Raw genomic sequence first — 21,832 nt, 5'->3', positions numbered from 1 at the left:
TTTTCTTATCATATGACCAAAAATGTTTTCAGGTGAAAAGTCATGAGTGTAGGGATGTTTTGTAAAATCCCCAAATAACAGATTAGCCCCAACATCCTCATCCAGCAATTCAAATTTGGTCAGAGCACGAGGCAGACAAATAGCCGAAGGTCATTCTGACTCATGCACTGCTGAGCAGGGATGTTTGCACAGTGTATGAAAGTGTGGGAGAGTGTATGGTGGAGTGCCTGAGCAAATGTGGCACAGAGTGGCATGTGTCAGCACTTTCACCGCCAAACCTTGTCAGGCCCCTGAAATGCCCTTTGGGGACTTCTGGGCTTGAAACACACTAAGATCCAAGGTGAGTGAGGGCATGACAGAACAGTGATTCACAGCGGGTGGACGTTTACCTTCAGGGCTCACACTGTTGTTATGTTGTTGGGTAGTCTCAGAGGAGCCGTTCACATTGGTTGCAGAGGAGTGATGTGCTGGAATCTGCAAACAGAGACAAAATAAGTTACAAAGAACTAAAACATTTAAAACTCCTTAAAAGCATCATAGGTGTTTTACTTGCATACAATAGTGATAGGGCTGGGCAATATAACTAAAAAAGTATGAGTGATTTTTGTCTTCCAAACATCAAATGTAGCCAAGCATATTAAAAATGTATTTTTAAGTAAGTAAAAGTATTCAAGACAGGGCCTTAACCATCATAGAATTGATCAATAGGTCAAGGCATGTTTTCAACAATGTTTTTCACAATGAAACAGTGCAGAATGAACATAAGGCTCCAACAATGGCTTCTGAAAATTTAGCTTTGTAATCACAGGAATAAATAACATTTTAAAATATATTATTTTAAATTTCAATAATCTTTCACAATATTTCTATGTATTTCTGAACAAATAAATACAGTCTTGGTGAGCATAAGAGACTTCTTTAAGAAACTTAATTTTTTTATTGACCCCAAACTTCTGAAAGATAAAGATTTACTGAACATAAGTCTCCAGTGAACATTTCCAAAGCGATAACGCTAAGTATTATTCAAATCAGAGTTTGATGAAATCATTTAGATTAATTTCTGATTCATAAAAGATTATAAAATGAGCTTTGCCTGAAATAGTTGAAGCTATATGAATGTGCTAAAACTATGAATAATCATTATTGGTAAAAATGCACATTTACCACCTTCCTGATTCACAAATCCATATTCCTGGAAAGTGAACACCTGTTATTAAATGCATTAAAGCTACACTGTCAAATATAAAATAAGTATACATTATTACCTTACTTTATTAATTTAATTAAATCAAAACTAACAAAATGCATCAGTTCATAGATATCATGTAAGATCATGTCTTAGCACTCAACAAGGTATATGTTACACGGATCTCAAAAGAAGCCAGTGCCCAAATAAAAGTTAATTAAATATATTGTGATATTTATCACCAAATCAGCATGATGATCAAACCTCAGGAATTCATGCAGATTAATGCCTCGGCAGCTAAAGACAAAAGAATGCACAAATCATTAATGTTCACTATATTGCCCAGCCCTAGTAAAAAGAAAAGCACTGTGAACTGAATATACTGTAGCAGCTATGTGATTATACTAAACCTTCAAATAAAGCATATTATTTGTTTTTTTATCAATAACATACTGCCATTTGACACTGAGCATCATCCTTAGTGAAATAAATGGTTGATGAGGAGACAAAGAGAACTCTCTGGAAGAAAAACTGTGTGTGAAAAAAACAAATGGACCTAGTCTTAAAATATTTTAAATGGTCTGACAATCAGTATGGTTAAAAAGCCTGCAAGTTATCTTTATTAAGCAGCCAAATAAGACTCAAACTGAAGTGACAGTGACATGTGAGAGAACACTAAGTAAGCCAATGGAGACATATACTGGCAGCCCCCTGGTTAAAGCTGGTGTGATAGAGGCCACAGGATTCCTCTAGGTACACAAGTAACAGTTGGGTATTACAAGCTTTATTGAAGGATTCAAATACTCCAGTGGATTGGAAGTTGAAATATACTGCCAAATACTATGCTGTCAAAGTGACTGATACAATTATTTGTGTAAGATCCCAACTAAAAACGTGAATACCCAGAAGGAACTGCAGCTAATTTGAATGCTGCTACAGAAGGCAGAGTTTCATAATACCTGTACAGAGAGACGGAGGGGGACTCCCATCCACTTGTTGCAACTAAACTAAAGGCAAGTGGGAAGATATTTATGTAACCACAACATTGGTGTGTTTGGTCTAAAATTAGCTTGAAATCTCAGGAACAATGTGCAAAGAACCAGCCTCGCAGGCAACTTACCATCAAACCACTTATTCAGCCATATCTCCAGTATAAGAGCACAATAATGGTAGAATACTATGAATAATTTGTTAAAGGCTGTTTCATAAGGTTTCATAGGGTCATAAAGTTTTTGCAGACATTGTTCTTATACAGCTTTTTAGACTTACTATAATGTAATATTATTTTTACTTAAACAACATTTAACTTTGTTTCATATTAGAGTCACTTAGGAAAAATACAATTAAATAAATAAATAAACAAAGCAATTTATGACATATAAGAGATTAAAATAATATGCATGACACTGGCCAAATAATTTATTATGCATTAATTTCAACTCCAAATGTCTGAACTGCAGACTTACTATCTTGACTAATTTAAGCATAAAATGTGACATGCTGAGCTCTCTTCTGAAAAGCTAAGTCATCCTTGTGAGATCCCCAAGGAAGTGGATCTCTCTCTCTCTCTCTCAATCTCTCTCTCAAAAAACAAACAAACAAACAAAAACAACAACAACTGAGATCTCATTTGGGATTTTTCTATTAAAATTGAACTAGTATGTGCCAAACAACTCTCTATTCACCAATAAAATTACCACTAAATCCTCTAAAAATGAATGAAAGTGTCTCCTTTTCATGCAATTTATCCTTGTGCTTTCAAGAAGCTTTAAAGATAGCACCGGTACAAAGAAGAAGCTTACTGTCTGATAGACAGGTCAGTTAAGCAGATTAACACCAGGAGTTAAGCTATGATCATACTTGACTTTGACCTTTGGTTTAAGTACAGATCTGTAGTCAGATCTCATGCCTAGACTCACAATGCTTCCAAGAATAGGAGTAATTAGGCCTATCAGAGAGGATTTTCTGTTACAAGTGCTGTTGAAGATTTCTGTGTCCTTACAAGATAATGTTGCAAACCTACCTGCCTGTAAAAAACATACTTTATATATGTTACAATAGTAACAATACAATAAAAATATTTATGCTGTGAATGATTTGAGCAAACTATTGATTTTTTACACAATAAGTGACAAAGGCAACTGTAACAGAAGAAAAGTAAATGAACCCACTATCCCTAAAAGAAATATCATTGCTGTTAATATCACTGCAGAGTTTAATATAATGTATTAAAAGTGGACATAGATCCTTATATATAAAAAAAATATATATACTTTTTATTATAATACATACTTTTTATTATATGTTATAAGAACAATTTTTTTAAACACTTTAATGAAACAATGTTCACTTCATATTTTAAATATTCAATATTTCAATTTTTATTTCCAAAATTGCCCCAACCGAACAGCCTACTATTATTATATTAGTATATCAGCTACCAGAGATATCACTGGCATGTCATTCATGTTACCATTTAACAAACAACAAAGAAATAACAAGGTAAACGCTTGTGTATGAAAACTTTAGACAGCTGAAAAAATACATAACTTCTAATTCAAAATCATTTTTTCTGAACCGTATTTTTTCTTAAGTATAGGAAAAAGTTAAGTTATAAAGTGTCATTACTCTTACCTGAAGAAATTTAGGGGCGTTACAACTGCTGCTTCAATTTGTTGTGATGCAAACATTTTGGCAGCCTCACTAAACTCTTAATCATGAGTGAGAGTGTTAAGATGCTGTCATCCATGAGTCAGCATCCAGAAGCCTGATCTTATTTTGGACTTGATGAAGAAATAATCTATTCTAAAAATCGCCATGTTTTGCTCAAAAACTGATTAGCAGCACAATGGAAGCCTGTTGCCATGCCAACGGGCTTACCTTAAAGTTGCGGATGCTGCGGGGGCTGGTCGGGGAGGAACTGGAGGATTTTGCAGATTTGGGGGTAGTGATTTGGCTGTTCGGCACTCCATTTACTGAGGATTGTGACAGGAAGAGGGAGGGAGACAGAGAACAGAGAAAAACACGAAGTCACACAGTGTTCCTTCTTACACTGCTTATTTTATGCTGCACATGCATTGTCTTGGACATCATCAGTAATAGTGCTGAATACATTTCAGTCTGTTTGAAGGGGATATTATTTATTCTTCAGTTGTATTGTTTTGTACATTTTAGTTTGTTTTGATGGGTTATTTTATGTATGTTTTAAGATTTTTATGTGATTTGTATTAATCAAACAAAAGGCTTCCCATTCATTGTAGCAGTCAAATTTTATTTGTGCAATTTTAATGTGTGATTATATACAGTCATAAGCAGTGTTGGAGGTAACGCATTACAAGTAATGCAAGTTATGTAATCAGATTACTTTTTTAAAGTAACTAGTAAAGAGTTACTTTTTCAAATAAGTACAGCAAGTTACTTTGTTTTCCCATTTATTCCTGTCCCCATTTTGAGAGAAATTGGGAGTGAGGTGCAGAGGCAGAGGTACTGCCTTTATCCTGAGGCTTATTCATTTCACTTTTGGTGTGAAAGGGCCTCTACAGTTGCCAAAATTATATCTTTTGGGGTTTTTGTTATTAAAAACAAATAAGTAAGCCTTCCCCAGTAGACAAAAAGTCTTCATCTTATGCCAATGTACTTATGCTCAACCAAGGGGGCCGGAGTCCACTAGGGGGCCTCAAGATGACTTAAAATAAAATAATTTTAAACAAAATAACTCAAAACTAGCTTTAATAAAGGTTTGCATGTCTCAGAAAGCTATTGATATGCCCTTAAATCACAAACAACTGAACAAGTAATTTAAATTCATGGGTTAAAAAGAGTGGAAATCTTGAAGAACATTCAGCTCTTAAAACTTATGGAATCCTGAAATCTTATTATTTAATTTTAAATAATTTTAGTTGCTTATTTTAATATATGGACTCCCATAGTTTGTGCAACCTTGTCTTTGCAGCTGAGAAACTGACAGTCAAGGTTGAGAACCATTGTGTTGTGTACATGTACATTGTTTAAAACAAAAACAAAAAAACCTTCACTGCTGGCAGGAAAATGACCTTAAAAAAATTGTCAAAAGAAGAAACTTCATCTGAACAGAACTAGAATATGTATGCATGTGTGCAGCATAAGTCTCCTTGGCCCAGTCTCTTAGCATACAGACACAACAAGGCTTCACATGCACCACTCACCTACAAATCCACAAGGCTAAATCATAGAATTGGAGAAGGAATGCCCAAGATCTTTCTAAAAAGGCCACTTTATCAAGCATTAAACACAGTTTTTAATAGATCATGTCAACCAGATACAAACAGTAGTAGAAGAATTTAGCAAAAAAAACAAAAAAACAATGCGCATTATTGGAGCGCCTCCCAAGTGCGTCAGAATCCACAGGGAGCAAGGATTTGTAGAAAAGCTGCTCTTGGCATTTCCCGCTGAGTTTGTCGATAGAGGCATGAGCAGATTTCTCTCCAGGCATGCAAGAGAGCCTTAACAATTCATGGGCACAGGAATTTAGGGTGTGTGTGTGTACTGCATTAACCAGTCTAAGCAGAAAGCAGATGAGGATGCCTGCATTTATGGTACACATCCAATTGGTATGTCTGATAGATTAGAGTATGTGCATGCCAGGGTTCGGGGCAGTGGCCAGTGAGGGAGTTTTAAATAGCACTCTAGTCTAGCTGATGGATTTAGAAAGGCCATGAAGGAGAGCTATTAGCATGATTGAATGCTGCACTGAAGGGTTAGAGGTCACGTGCAGCTCATTCCAAAGATGAATGTCCTTTAGGTAAATTCAATATCATTTGGGGAAGATCCTCTCAAGACGCTCAAGAATTTCATAGGGCTGTCAGATTCTCTAGTTGTCAGCTCCTAAGCTAGCACATAAGTATCCATTGTTCATAATTTAATGGATATGGTTGTTATTAAAAAGAAAATGAACACACGACAGCCTACTTTTTACATATCAATACCTATTCTGAATTTAGCTTGGCAGGGGCGCTGTTAAGCTGTGGTCATATTAGCAAAATTCCGTGGACAAAAAAAGTCAATTGACTATTATCAACAGACTAGTGATGAAGCACAGCTTATGCAGAAGTCACTTCCAAAGCAAGCAAATTACTGTTGGTCAACTCCACTTGAAGCAGCTGTGAAATCTGAATGAATAAATCTTTTGCCATCACATAAAATTTCAGATCGCAAGAACTCTTACTGAAATGACTGGATTTTGTCCACAAAAATTCACCGAACCATGATAAACGTGACCACACCTTTACTCAGTTCACATGTGAAGAGGTTAGCCAAACATAACAGAAGCATTTACCTTTAGAAGTCTTAAAGGTATGGTAGAAAAACATTATGTTTAATTCTAAGGGTCAAAGAGAAAGTAGAAATGTACATGTAAAACTAAATTATGACCTTTTTTGGTGTAATAAACCTTGACAAATACTTACTTGGTGATTTGACCGGAGACTGACTATTTGCAGAGAAGTGTCCTGCTGTTCTTCTCACTAAAGTGGACAGAAAAGCTATTTAACAAGGAACAGAACATTTCAGAAAGCAGTGGGAGAAGGGAGATGACAGGAAGAGACGTGAATCGCAGTTGAATGCAGTTGTTAAGGAATGTTAAATTTTTTTAAACAAAGGTTTATGTGGTAACAGGATTGTGCTGTTTGTGTCCATGTTGCATGTAACTAGTGGTGGTGCAGTGTATCCTCACCAGATCCAGGGGATTTGCTGCGGCGGGTGGGTCCTGGACTTTTACTACCAGAGTATCTCACAGGGGGAGCAGAACGAGAAGAATAGGACGACTTGAGGACCTGACATTCTGGACACAGAGACAATATAAAAAATTAGCAAGGCATGTACGTGTCTCATAATGTCTCATGATTCCTCTTTTGCAAACTTTTGAAAAAGACACAAGTAAAATTAGGAGCAGTTACTGTCTTTACTCATTCCAAATAATTAACCTTTTTGCCCGGTTGACTAATTGTTCACTACATTTCAAAAGTTTAGGGATTTAAAAAAAAATCTTTTGAAAGAAGTCTTTTTTTTTTTGCTCACCAAGGCTACATTTATTTGATCAAAAAAGTAAAAACAGTAGTATTGGGAACTATTACAATTAAAAAGACTTTTTTAAAATGTAAAGCTGAATTTTCAGCAGCCATTAATTAAGTCTTCAGTGCCACATGATCCTTCAGAAGTTATTCTAATTTGCTGCTCAAGAATAATTTTTTTATTATCATCAATGTACTAAAACATTTTGTGCTGCTTCATATTATTTGAAACTACAATACTTTTTTGTACCATTGCAAGCATGGTAGAAAAATATTCTGTTTAATTCTAAGGGTCAAAGAGAAGGTGAAAACGGTCATGTAAAATTACATTTGGACTGTTGTTTTTGGTGCAAGAAGCATATTATAACAAAGCTTCAGAGAAAAAACAGTCATAAATATCATGTGTTCTTGCTAAAATAACAGTATATATTATATATGATATATATATATATATTATAGTATATTATATATATATATATATATATATATATATATATAAAACGTTTTTGTTTTTTCTGGAGACTAATTGTGATAAAATTATTTTCAGGATACTTTGATGCATAGAAAGTTCATAAGAACAGAATTTATTTGAAATAGAAGTCTATTGTAACATTATAAATGTCTTTACTTTCATTGCTGAAAAATTTAATGAATCCTTGCTGAACGAAAGTAGTAATTTCTTTTAGATGAAGAATTTGATGAATAATTTCTGAATGAAAGTAGTAATTTCTTTTAATTTAAGCGTGAACCACCATCATTATTTACCTTTTTTGGAATCACACACACAGACAGGAACATACGTTAATTTTAAAAAAAATTAAAAAATTGTTTCATGGGTGATATTGTTGATTGTTGTTATTTGATTGATGTTTTCTGAAGATTTTTTAATTATTATGTTGTGCCAAGACTGTGAGCTTTCTGCAGCGGCGTAATCAAATTGTCTACTCAAGGCCTATGAGAGCAGACCATCTTTCTAATGAGGGCAGTGGGTGCAGAACTTCAGTAAGGAATGACTCATACTCTACAGCAGCTACTGGGTCCAATCTGTCCTATCTACGGCACTTGCTAATGACACAGAGCAGTGATAAATTAGCTGATGAGTAACAGATCGTCAAGTGATGAAGATAAAACAAGCCTAATGCCATTATTAAAATGCCATTACTGCCCAGCTAATCAGTTTCATGGAGCTTAATTTAAGCATTAAACAGCAGAATCTGAGAGAGTGTGTAATGAGTTCTTTAGTTACAGAAGATTTGGATTTGTGGTGGGCTTGCATTTTAAGGACACTCCACTTCTGCTGCAAAAAGAAAAGGTTGAGGAGTAAATACTAGCAGACACAAACTTACCGTTTCTTTATATTTTTGGAAAAGTCCTACTTAACCTACGGTAAGTGGGGCAGCAAAGGAGAACTAGGACAAAATGCCAAGCAGATGAACTAAATTCACACAGCTATGAATCAAGTTATCAAGTGTGTGTGTGTGTGTGTGTGTGTGTGTGTGTGTGTGTGTGTGTGTGTGTGTGTGTGTGTGTGTAGTAAATGCTACAAGAACTGGAGGCATTTCAGTAAAACAGGATGAAAATTATTGACTCAGTTAAACTGTTTTCGCTGGCCCTGGTGTCAATAAAAGCTTTTATTTCAGTAACAAGAATGTTTTCAGTTCTGAAACTTACAGGATATTCTTTTAGATGTAATTTTTCTGAGACATTTTCTTTTAATGGGTTTTTAAACAATCATGTACAATTATGGGTTTTTAAACATTTATTTTTTTTTTTTTGTTTTTTTTTTTTTTTATTGGATTACTTTTATTGTTTGATGATGATTTTTTGATGATTAATCACTAATAAATATAGACAATACAATAACAGACAATGGCTATAAATGGGATAAGCCAATTAAACTTAATATTTAATAATTTGTTTCGACTGCATTTTAAACAGTCAGGTATCTATATCCATGCTGATTACAGTGCATGGTGTGTTCCTAGATGTGTAGTGAAGGGATAAAAATATATTATAAGAGTTCAGTTTGAGAGACATTGGGTTGAAATGAAGTTAGTGTTTAGCTGAGCCTACCGGTTATAAAGGCTGTTGAAGCCTTACCACTGTGATCCAACACAAAATCGTCCTGTGCATAACGGTACTTCTCAGGGCCGCACGCGATGAATACATCATCGTCCCCGAAAAAGTCTTGCAAACATGTAATCTGGACAGAGAGAGGAAGGGGTGGGGGAAGAGGAAAGAGAGAAACACTGTTTGAGAAATGAATGGAAGTAACCATGTGACTGCAACAGCTAACCGATGAACTGATAAAGCATGTAGTAGCTCACAATATGGCACTACAGAATATCCAGTGGATGAAATGGTTAAGCGTTTAGTTGATAAAGAATTTATTTTACAGACAAATGGATTTAAACATAATAACTTATAAATGGTAATGTATGTATTTTAATATTATTGATTGCTAAAATTTATTTTCACAAATGGATTTAAACATAATAACATCTAAATTTCAGCAGATTTCTGTAGGTGCAGATTCTATGTCGGCCAATCAATAGCTAAACACACATTTGAACTTTAAAACTGAGTCAGGATCAACTCGAATACAGCATGAAAATGGAAAATATCAACTCAAATCCATCCTTTTTGGTATTTCAATACTGTTCTACATGGAGAAAAAATACCTGGGAAGGCCAAACATGGTCTTTTAGATACTGATACACTGAAATTATGTTTTTACAGAAACCAAAATTAAAATTTTCATTTAGCTGAAAAAAAAAAAGTTTATTTAGTAATCAATCAATCAATCAATCAATCAATGCTGCTGCTCAAACTAAGTTAGATACAGTGATCGGTTATGCCACATTAAAGAGCATAAAACCAGCTTTTCAGTTCACATTTGAACAAACTGGTGCGGTTTGATTGAAATATGAACGGAACACAAACCAAAGACAATCAAAGACAAATCGAAGACAAGACACAGCACGAAATGCCCAACCATACCTGGTTTTTCTTACCAAAGGAGCTACAGTTTGTTGTCCATTACAGTTCGATTTACTGACACAGTATATGGCACTACAGAATATCCAGACCAGGAGTTTGAAATACAAATACCAAAACAAGCCTTATGATAAGCGCTCATTACGGCACTACAGAATATCAAAAAAAAAAAAAAAAAAAAAATATATATATATATATATATATATATATTTTTTTTTTTTTTTTTTGGCCAAATAATTTTTTTTGGTGCAATGATTCAGTCTTTGATTTCGGCCATAAATTTTTTTTCTTTTGATTCAGGATGAGTAATATACAGTGCATCTCTAGGAATACAAAAAGGAAACATTTTGAGAGAACATGCAAACACACCCACATACACTCGCAATTGACGTGGGCAAAGAATGATGTCCGGATTTCAGCCCACTCCTCCACTCTTGAAGGTGGGCAGCAAGAAACAGATGGTCGCAATGTGGAGCTCCATCAAACACACACACACACACACACAAACACACACACACACACACACACTTCTACATGGAATTAAGAGAAAGATCAGACAGATGGAGAGGAACACAGCCCCCTCTTCCCCTTCATGAGCCTGACAGTATACAGAGAAAGACACAAAAGGCCAAGAGAGAATTGCTCCAAGATCACTCTTGTACTTTATGAACAGGATGCTAATGATAATGAGCTATTCAACAGCCTCTCATGGCAATGAGGTCTTTAAATATCCTTACTGCACACATAATAAAAAGACATTGCAACACAACTGAGCTCAAGCATTTCAGCCTCTTTGTGCTTCGGTTTAGATTTTTTTGAGCAAATTCGCATTATTAGCATTATAACCTTACTGATTAGCCAGTCATAATACTTTTATTAGTCATTTTAAAAACAAATATTAAGCACATTTTTAAAGTAACACTCTGAAATAGTTTTCTCTGAATCACATACAAATCTGTACTGTAAGGGATCCACATGGCCAGTCTGTGGGATGAATCAGTATTCCCATCAATCAGCAGATCAGAGGAGCATATGGGCCCAGTTGTTGGCCTGAGCACAGTAACAGCCACAATGGGAGACTATTAAACATGCCTGAAACATTTTAGCTGATATCTTGGATCTGTAAAATGAAGTACAGTCTGGAATGGAGCCAAATATGTTTGGGTAAACTGACTGATGGAAACAGAAGATACATATGTTTGTCAACCGAGGTTCAAGAGCACATATGCTGTCAGAAAAGAAAAAAAGCAAAAAAAAGGGCCTTTAGGGGTACAACAGCTTGTCACTAAAGCACCAGTTCTCAACCAGGGTCCTCGGCTCACTTCCAAGATGGCTAAAAATGATTTAAAATAAGACAAAACAAGCTTAAACAGCTAAAACTCAATATGTAAGCTTACATCACATTTTTAATTTAATTAGTTCCCCTTTACATTTATTTTTTCTTATGGTCTTGGGATACCTGGATAAGTGAGGGATTTCTAGACCTGGAAAAGTCATGGAAATCATAAAATCCTAAAAAGTGGAAATGTACATTTTATAAAGTATATATTTTTTCTAGTTATCTCAAGCTCTAAAATGGGTAGAAATATTAGTGAGTAAAAAATCATTTGGAAAAAAAAAGCACTGTAATTACTGTAATCAGAAGTTATTGAAATTTATTTTAATATACTGCCATACCCAGTTTCTGTAAGGTTTGTAGAAGTACCATATCATAGGGGCCTTTCAGCAAGTTACACCTGCTATTCCATTCAACATGCAAAAATTAGTTTGTACCAATTTTGTAAGATGCCAAAAAATGACATGGACAGCATGAAAAATATTTTAAAACAGTTTAAACAGTTATTAACCATGTTAATTCTGGTTACCAGTATACTTGGAACATTTCCAAGCTCTCACCCTCAGTACTCACCTAAAGCAAAACCCAAAGTATTTAATAAACTCAAAGAAGGTAATACGGGAACATGGGAAACATTTAACAGCAGAACACACTTTAAATAAACAGAAAAAAATGGGACACACCTGGGAACAATAGAACTTTATGGGAACAGGAACAGGATAAACCATATATGGGTATAATAATCAAACTGGAACATGTGGGGTAGGAAAACAACACGAGACATGGAACAGAGTCTGACACTAGGTGGTTACTATAGTTGTTAGATCTATAAAGAACTGTATTATTATAATCAACGTTACAAATTTCTAAACAAGTCTTTTACTTATTTTATTTTAAGTTTCTTACAAGGTGTTCATTAAGACTATATTATTAAGCTCCTCTAAGCCTTAAAGTACAGACCTGTGCTTAGAGATACCCGACAGGGTGCTGAGACTAATAACAGCCCTGCTTTATTTGGCTGACAATAATGAAGGGTGTAACAGCAGCATTGCTCTACACTGTGTCAAGACAGAAAGAACGAAAGGATTAAGAAATAGAAAGCATATAAATGGGATGAGAAGAGGAGTTTTATGCTCAAAACTGCCGTTTGGGTTCTTATTTGACCAGAGATCCAATGGATGTAACGTCAACAAAGAGGAAAAGACAATGCAATATCAGAGTATTAGCCAAATATACTTGAAGGGAGGAAAACAGAACAGCACCTATAGCTCCAGCACTGATTACTGCTAATGTGCTGTTAGCTTTGCTGTTTCTTTCAAGCAAAATCGATTACACAAAGGCTTTGAATGAGCTGGACCCTTCTAGGCTTAGAGGAGTTTGTCAACCATTAGCTACTAAAGCAGAGGAGGGGCAGTTAAGGAAAAGGGTTTTCCTCACATTAGCCATTAATAATGGATGCCATTAAAGGCAGTGTTGACAAATGAGCCTTTCACAGAGAAAATCCAGTTACGATTGTGTGTTTAGCAGCTGATGCATTTAAAGTCATATTTAATGGGATGCTTCCGCTGCCAATGGGTTTGAAATGAATCAAAAATAAAATAAAAAGTACAAAAAATCATGGAGTTTCATAAGTCTTCAATATTGTACAAATACTATAGCAGGAAGAGACACATAATAGACTATAGTAATGTTTGTTTTTATATGCTATGCAATTGTTCACTACCATTCAAAATTTTGTGCTCAGCACAATTTCTCTAAAAGACTTGAATACTTTTATTCAGCAAGGATGCAATAAATTGACTGAAAGTGACAGTCAAGACATTTATAATGTCACATAACTTTGTATTTTTTTAAATGCTGTTCTTATGAACTTTAATAACTTTAAAAAAAAATTCAACATTGATAATAATAAGAAATGTTTCTTGAGCACTACATTGGGATATTAGAATGATTTCTGAAGGATCATGTGACACTGAAGACTGGAGAAATGGTTGCTGAAAATTCAGCTTTGCATCACAGGAATAAATTACATGTTAAAATATATTCAAAAAGAAAACAGTTAATTTAAAATGTAATGATATTTTTACTGTATTATTTTTGTTCAAATAAATGTGTTAATTTATGTTGAAGATGATTAAATGGTTCATGTTTCTTAAAAATAGCATTATATTTCATCCTTTGCATTATTTATTTAAAGGGGTGGTTCACTGTTTTTTTCTAGGCTTGATTGTGTTTATGGGGTGAAGTGTAACATGTGTTAATGCTTCGTTTTTTAAAAAAAAAAACACATTCTTTTTCACATAATTTACCTTTATTCCACACCGCTCTGTCCCTTCTCTGAGAAAAACACTGATCATTTCCTGCTTTTATAAAGCCCCTCCCTCAGAAACAGGTGATGGGCTCTGATTGGTTAGCTAGCCCAGTGTGTTGTGATTGGCTAAACCGCCTCTAGTGCGCGTTTAAATGTCCCGTCCCTCACCGCAATGTGCCCTGGTTGTAAACAACACCGTCATTAATATTGTTTATCAGTTTGAGCTCGATTGAGAAGCAGAGGATTTTATTGAAGAGGATTGTGCAGAACCTGTGCAAGCATGGCTTTTAATGGTAGGCCTATGTTTTTTGTTTGTTGTTGTCTCATACTTTTAGATAATCAATAGCATTTACAAATAACAGCGTATGTTAACTTTTAATATCAGATATTATGTTTAATAATGGATTTTAATTGGCACCCGCGTCCATGTTTTAGAACAGTTTATTGTTGGAGTTGAGCTGAATGAGAGAGAAAGAAAGAAGCAGGGCAGGGAGACGCGAGGTATAGTATTAAGAAACGCTGCTTTAGAACACTGATTTTGAAACTTGTGAATCCTTTAGAAATGTTAGAAGACAGAATCGTGATTCATATATGAATGGATTTTTACGTGCACCTCTAGTTTTCTCTTCCTCTTCTCTAAAGCACTGCAGCATGTCCTCACCCCCTTTGCTGCCTTTTCCTGAGGGCGGGGTTTATCTGGGTTTGTGATGTCACAAACCCGGGAAGTAGCTTGTTGTAGTACCTAACAGATGTTTTTGAAGGCATTAACCTGCCAGAAATTGAACTTTCAGCTTCGTAACTTTTCAGATATTGAAACAGCAACATTACACACTAACTAACATTAAAAAAAAGTGAAATTCGCAATTAATGATTGCATTTTCTAAACGCGGCCAACACCTGCCAGCTGCATTTCAAATCCAAATTCAAACTGATCGAGTAAAGACATTCATTATGTTACAAATGTTTTGTATTTCAAATAAATGCTATGCTTTAAAAAAAAAAAGGTGACAGGAATTGGTGATGAGTTTTCAAAAAATGTAAAATGACAACAAACAGGAAACTGATACAGGTGAACAATGGGGCACGTGGAAATCCTTTTCTGCACTCGTGGACTCACTTGATAAAGACTCCAGACTGGGCAGACAAAAACAAAAGAGGGCACTGAGATCACACAGTGACCCCAGCTGGCTCCACTGACACGTTTTTGATCGTGTGCCAGCCCTGTGTCTCCTAGTGATGCCTGATGGGACTGGCGGGCCAGTCAGACAAGCCATAGACACAACGCACTTTCTATTTTGCCTGCTACTTACATGAAGCATCCACACAGACGATCTTTTGTTATGTTTTGTTATATTTGCTACTTACATGAAGCATCCACACACAGTGTTGGGGGGCCTCTGAATTAGAAGACACAGAATGATTGTTATCTTCATGATACTTTCACCACAATTAGTCTTTTAATCCTGACCTGCCCTTAAAACAAGTGAAGCAAATCATGTGCCTCAGAGCCACCGCAGGACGCATCACATTTTTATATTGCAAGAAAGCAACTAACCTACACTTGTTTTATCTAATAATTCATTTAATTTGAAATATAAACCCTTGAGAGAGGGTAAATCCTATCCGATTTCCTTATTCCTGTTCTGACTGTGAGGTAAGACTAATATGGGTGATTGACAGGTCAAATAGATTATTACATTTAAATAAACTCAGACAGATTGAAAAGTATTGAAACAAAGTGTCCTATTTGCAACTGTGAGTTGATAATCTAATGTGATTTAAAGTAAAGGTCTGAAGGCTGTTGTCTCTGCTATCAGATTGTACCAGAGATCAGTTTCTTGTTCACATTATTCTGTCATACAAACATAAAATGCTGTAAGGCTTTTAATATGCTAATGTACTCCACTGTCCATCACACCCGACATACACACAGCACCTATTTCAGGCACTAAAACACTTTTATTTGCATTCCATCTGCATCTGTGTGTCTTTCTATCAGTGCTGGGCAAGGCTATGATGCTTAAAAACAAAGAAAATTGGTTGTCATTGGTTGCCTTTATCAGCTTATCACAAAGCACACAGCTGGGAGAAGACGTAGGCTAATGCATCTAACATCTAGATTAATACATCAACACCGGTCAGTTTTATTTACTTATTACTAATATGGCAACCCAAATGTGAACTCCTGCCAAAGAAAGTGTGGCCTCTTTCTCTCCATCTGCTTCTTTGATGTAAAACCAAGCAAAGCTCTTTGGGGGAAAAAATTAAAGGGAAAACAGAGCGATTGGCATTCATGGAGTTGGCCGTTAAGAAGCATATCTGACTGAGAGAGTCTTGTGTTGGCTAGTACAGATCCGCTAGCCCCCCTAAACGTGGCCCACACCTGCCAGCTGCACTTTAAATCCTCCAGCCTTTAGGTTCTATTACAGCAGAGTTGGAAGGAGTTGCAGTGGGCTGTCTACGCCTCAGCATCCCCACCCCCACCTGCCGGGAGTTAGGCTCGGGAGCAGATTGGATCCAGTGGCTATCATGTTAACATGCATGTTACCCCTAAATATTCATAATTTAGCATTTGATGTGGGACTTTCTTTGATTTCAAAGCCTTTTTTTGAAAAGACTTTTTAAACAACAATATTGATAGTTTTTTGCTTATAATAGATACAGCCGCAACTTTATTTTAGGTTGATTGAGGCAATTTGTTTTTGAAATTTGAAGGGTTTAGCTTATTATATTAATATAGCTGTATACATCAATATAGAATTACATATAAACGCACTACCATTCAATTTTTTTTTTTTAAGAAATCAATATTTTAATTCAGCAAGAATGCATTAAATTGATCAAAAGTAAGGGTAAATACATTCATTATGTTACAAATGTATTCTATTTCAAATAAATGATGTGCTTTTGAACTTTCTATTCATCTAATAATCCTGAAAAACTGTATTATGGATGCACAAAAAATATTAAACAGCACAACTGTTTTCAACACTGATAATTATAAGAAATGTTTGAGCAGCAAATCAGCATATTAGAATGATTTCTGAAGGATCATGTGACGGAAGTAATGGCTGCTGAAAATTCACCTTTGCCATCAAATAAATAAATTACATTTTAAAACACATTAAAACAGTTCTTCTATCTCACAATGTGTTTTTGGTCAAATAAATGCAGCCTTGGTGAGAATAAGAGACTTGTTTCAAAAACATACTCACAGACTCCAAACTTTTGAAAGGTATAGTGTAAATACATATAATATATAATATAAATATAATATACACTAAAATATACACTAAAAATGCATCCCAGCCAATATAACCCTGCCCAACATGGGCCCTTGGGCTTGAGTTCTCTGGAAGACACTAGCGATATAGTCAGAAACAGCCTAGTGGCACACTCTGCAGCAGGGGATGTCCTTTTCATCTTTTCTGCTTGCAGCTGTGCATTGAGGACATGCCACCACAAACTCTTCAGAGTCCTACTGAGGGCGTACCAACTGTAATCACATATGACATGCTGTGATTCCTTGCTAAAAACAACCAAAACAGCTCTACAGTAAACACAGCTGCAAAGCAAATTATGTCTCTTGCGAGTGTACAGACATACATACATTATATATATATATATATATATATATATATATATATATATATATATATATATATATATATATATACACACACACACACACACACACACTCACTAGCCACTTTATTGGGTATATCTATTCAATTGCATGGTAACACAAATTGCTAATCAGCCAATCACATGGCAGCAACTTAATGCATTTAGCCATCTAGATGTGGTAAAGACGACTTGCTGAAGTTCAAACCGAGCACCAGAATGGGGAAGAAACGGGATTTAAATGACTTTGAACATGGAATGGTTGTTGGTGCCAGGCAGGCTGGTCTGAGTATTTCAAAAACTGCTGATCTACTGGGATTTTCACGCACAACCATTTCTAGGGTTTACTGAGAATGGTCCGAAAAAGAGAAAATATCCAGTGAGTGGCAGTTGTGTGGACGAAAATGCCTTGTTGATGTCAGAGGTCAGAGGAGAATGGGCAGACTGGTTAGAGATGATAAAAAGGCAACAGTAACTCAAATAACCACTCATTACAACCAAGGTATGCAGAATACCATCTCTGAACGCACAACACGTCAAACCCTGAAGCAGATGGGCTACAGCAGCAGAAGACCACACCGGGTGCCGCTCCTGTCAGCTAAGAACATGAAACGGAGGCTACAATTTGCACAGGCTCACCAAAGATCGGAAAAACGCTGTCTGGTCTGATGAGTCTCGATTTCTGCTGCGACATTCAGATGGTAGGGTCAGAATTTGACGTTAAAGAACATGAAAACATGGATCCATCCTGCCTTGCCTCAACGGTTCAGGCTGCTGGTGGTGGTGTAATGGTGTGGGGGATATTTTCTTCTGATGGCTACTTCCAGCAGGATAATGCACCATGTCACAAAGCTCAAATCATCTCAGACTGGTTTCTTGAACATGTCAATGAGTTCGCTTTACTCAAATGGCCTCCACAGTAACCAGATCTCAGTCCAATAGAGCAGCTTTGGGATGTGGTGGAATGGGAGATTTGCATCATGGATGTGCAGCCGACAAACCTCCATCTGCTGCGTGATGCTATCATGTCAATATGGACCAAAATCTCTGAGGAATGTTTCCAACACCTTGTTGAATCAATTCCAGAAGAATTAAGGCAGATCTGAAAGCAAAAGGGGGTCCAACCCCGGTACTAGCAAGGTGTACCTAATAAAGTGGCCAGTGAGTGTGTGTGTGTGTATTTTTTTTTTTTTTACACAAATGCACACACACATACACACATGCCATGAAAGCAATAAGATGAGTATTCAGTGTAAGCAGCTTAAATGTAAGACAAGTTTCATCTAAGTCAGTCTGATGGATTTGCATTTTGACTGTATTCTGATGTAGTTGGATATTTCTTGGAACCTTGTTATTGGTGTCTGCAAATGTAACGTTCCACTTGTATTCTGATGTAGTTGGATATTTCTTGGAACCTTGTTATTGGTGTCTGCAAATGTAACGTTCCAATTAATCTTACTATAAGGCAAAGAAAAGACTCATAGTGAGAGTACAGCAGCACTGAGCTCCATTTACAAATGCCTCATTACTAGGGATATACTGATTCACTCACTCACGATTCGATTCGATTCACGATTTTGATTTCACGATTCATGATTTTTGAAAATTATGTCATTAATGACTCACCCTCATGTCGTTTCCAAACCCGTGAGACCTCCGTTCATCTTCGGAACACAGTTTAAGATATTTTAGATTTAGTCCGAGAGCTTTCTGTCCCCTCCATTGAGAATGTATATACGGTATACTGTCCACGTCCAGAAAGGTAATAAAAACATCTTCAAAGTAGTCCATGTGACCATCAGAGGGTCCGTTAGAATTTTTTGAAGCATCGAAAATACATTTTGGTCCAAAAATATCAAAAACTACGACTTTATTCAGCATTGACTTCTCTCCCGGGTCTGTTGTTAGCGTGTTTACAGCACTGCAGTTTAGTGATATCCGGTTCGCGAACGAAGCACTCGATGTAACTGGATCTTCTTGAACCAGTTCACCAAATTGAACTGAATCGTTTGAGACGTTTTCGCGTCAACAATAAGCATTAATCCACAAATGACTTAAGCTGTTAACTTTTTTAACATGGCTGACACTCCCTCTGAGTTCAAATAAACCAATATCCCAGACTGGTTACTCAAACAGTACACTGACTGAACTGCTGTGAAGAGAGAAGTGAAGATGAACACCGAGCCGAGCCAGATAACGAACGAATGATTTGACTCGTCAGTCTGCTTCACGCTGAATCACGCATGCACAGTATCATCAGCTCCTCGGTTTCTCGAACCGGACGCGTCCGACAGAAACGGTTCTTGACTCGAGAACGAGTCAATCTTTCGTTCGTCATCTGGCTCGGCTCGGTGTTCATCTTCACTTCTCTCTTCACAGGAGGTCTTACGGGTTTGGAACGACATGAGGGTGAGTCATTAATGACATAATTTTCATTTTTGGGTGAATTATCCCTTTAAGACAAATTATGAATTAAATGTGTCCTTTTATTATTGCTTTGAATATAACTATAATAATATACTAATACAGCACTTGCATATTATTGCTCTTTTGTTGGTTTTGATTGCTTCTATTGTCCTCATTTGTAGCTTTGGATAAAAGCATCTCCTAAATGACAAAATTTAAATAGAATGTAAATGTAAATAACAAAACTAAATTGAAATTTTAAAACAAGTCCCAAATCAAATAAGTAAGTAACACAAATAAAATAAATGTCTTCATATAAATAATATAAGGCTTTGTCTGAGCTTTTTCCATTTAAAATTAGAGGCAACCACTGCATTTTAATCATGATTCAAACAAAGATGCTGCATACATGCAACATGAGCAGTTTTTAATTTAAATTAGATTGTATTATTTAGAAATTAGCAAAAACGGAATGGTTTGACTTCAGTTTTGTGAAACTATACATAAAAATATCTTAAAATGTTTTTTGATGTGTTCATTTTGGTTTTAATACAGCTAGTGATGTTAATTTGGTTGATATTTTGTGTTTGTTTTTTTTTGTGTTATTTATTTTTATTAATTTATTTGTTCTTATTTTATTATTTACTATTTACTTGTCATTTTTAGTTAAAATAAATTCAAATCTGAGTGCACGTGGTTCTTGGGTGAGGAGGGGGCGTGGTCCATGGAAAATAGTCCTGCCACCACAGCTGGAAAAATCCTAGAGAAAACACTGCAGTAGAGCATATTCTATAAATATAGGACACTTCAGGGTCCCATGACTACTTTTAAACCATTCTAGGCACAAATAAGATCTATTAGATAAGGAAAAACATAATAAAAATGCTAATAACATGAAATTAAAAGCTGTGACTTAAAAAACAACAACAACTACATATATTTAATTTATTTTGTCTTGACTTCATCTTGCAATCTAAAAGTAAAAATCCCATTTGCTGGTGTTAAGATTCATAAAATTTATCCTCAATAAAAGGGATATTCCTGAAATTTCTTAAAGACATGGGTATCACTGCAGTGTTATCCCATCATATATTTTTAATGCTTATTGGTGACAATCCATGCTATCTGTGTGTGTGCCAGGAGCTACTCCCACTGAGTCACTCACAGACATCAGGATTCCCTGTCCTGCAGCACAGCTTTTTAAATATCTGAAGGTGTTAAGATTCATAAAATTTATCATTAATGTAAGGTATTTTTATGATATTTCATTATTTAATAATAGAACTTAAGTAATTAGAATTACAACTTTGTAACCATGTATAAATGCATATTTGCATACGTAAAATACAGGTCTGATGTGCATCTTATTTCAGCCACTTTCTCATATAACTCCAACTCAAGACATTACCATAATAATTCTAAATTCACCTTTGTCAGGCAATTCTTGCAGTCAGTTTTGCATAATTAAGTTAGATTAAGACGGGACAGACTTCAGATACGTGAATTCCAGCCAGCGTGTACCCTAGCTTTTTGGAGGAGAACAGAAAGGGATAATTCCCCTGCCCCCAGAAGATTTCTGCATGAAGATCCTTCAAAATTTATTTTGTGTCCCAAAGAAACAATAAATATTATTCATTTGCTGAAATCCCACATTTAGATCTTTAGGAAACAAAGGATACCTTGTCTTAAAAATGTAAAAGACGAGAAAACAAACACAGAGTAATATCCCTTTTATTGAGGAGAAATTTTATGAATGTACAGATGAAAAGAGAAGAAAAAAAAAAGTGGGACACACTCTGTCTCTGTCTCTGCTGGAAAGGCCATGGCTGAAAGCTCAGTGTCCATGTCGTTACCAGAATACAAAGGTCAGTTGTGCTTTCTGCCAGTCCTCTATATTATACTTTGTCAAACAATTCCAACATAAT

At 35.6% G+C, this 21,832-nt stretch overlaps 1 protein-coding gene across 9 annotated transcripts in view; it reads right to left on the bottom strand.

Moving 5' to 3' along the window:
- LOC109056953 (serine/threonine-protein kinase DCLK2-like) overlaps positions 1 to 21,832 on the bottom strand; it is a 45,235-nt gene that overhangs the window by 11,752 nt on the left and 11,651 nt on the right. For 6 of the 9 annotated variants that reach the window (XR_006160255.1, XR_006160260.1, XM_042758233.1 and 3 more), the window contains exons 3-8: positions 9,307 to 9,436; positions 6,897 to 7,004; positions 6,631 to 6,687; positions 4,067 to 4,161; positions 2,146 to 2,193; positions 390 to 474 (exon numbers count right to left, since the gene is read on the bottom strand). Coding sequence is in view for 7 of the 9 variants with exons in the window: in XM_042758233.1 (XP_042614167.1) it covers positions 390 to 474; positions 2,146 to 2,193; positions 4,067 to 4,161; positions 6,631 to 6,687; positions 6,897 to 7,004; positions 9,307 to 9,436 (523 nt within the window). In the remaining 2 variants the exon portion in view is untranslated. The remainder of the gene's footprint in view (positions 1 to 389; positions 475 to 2,145; positions 2,194 to 4,066; positions 4,162 to 6,630; positions 6,688 to 6,896; positions 7,005 to 9,306; positions 9,437 to 21,832) is intronic. The other 3 variants (XM_042758213.1, XM_042758228.1, XM_042758220.1) reach the window with 3 other exon arrangements.

This window comes from Cyprinus carpio, chromosome A1 (genome assembly GCF_018340385.1).
Source record: "Cyprinus carpio isolate SPL01 chromosome A1, ASM1834038v1, whole genome shotgun sequence".
In the NCBI taxonomy this organism is placed as follows: Eukaryota; Metazoa; Chordata; class Actinopteri; order Cypriniformes; family Cyprinidae; genus Cyprinus; species Cyprinus carpio.
This window is presented reverse-complemented; position numbering and strand designations above follow the sequence as displayed.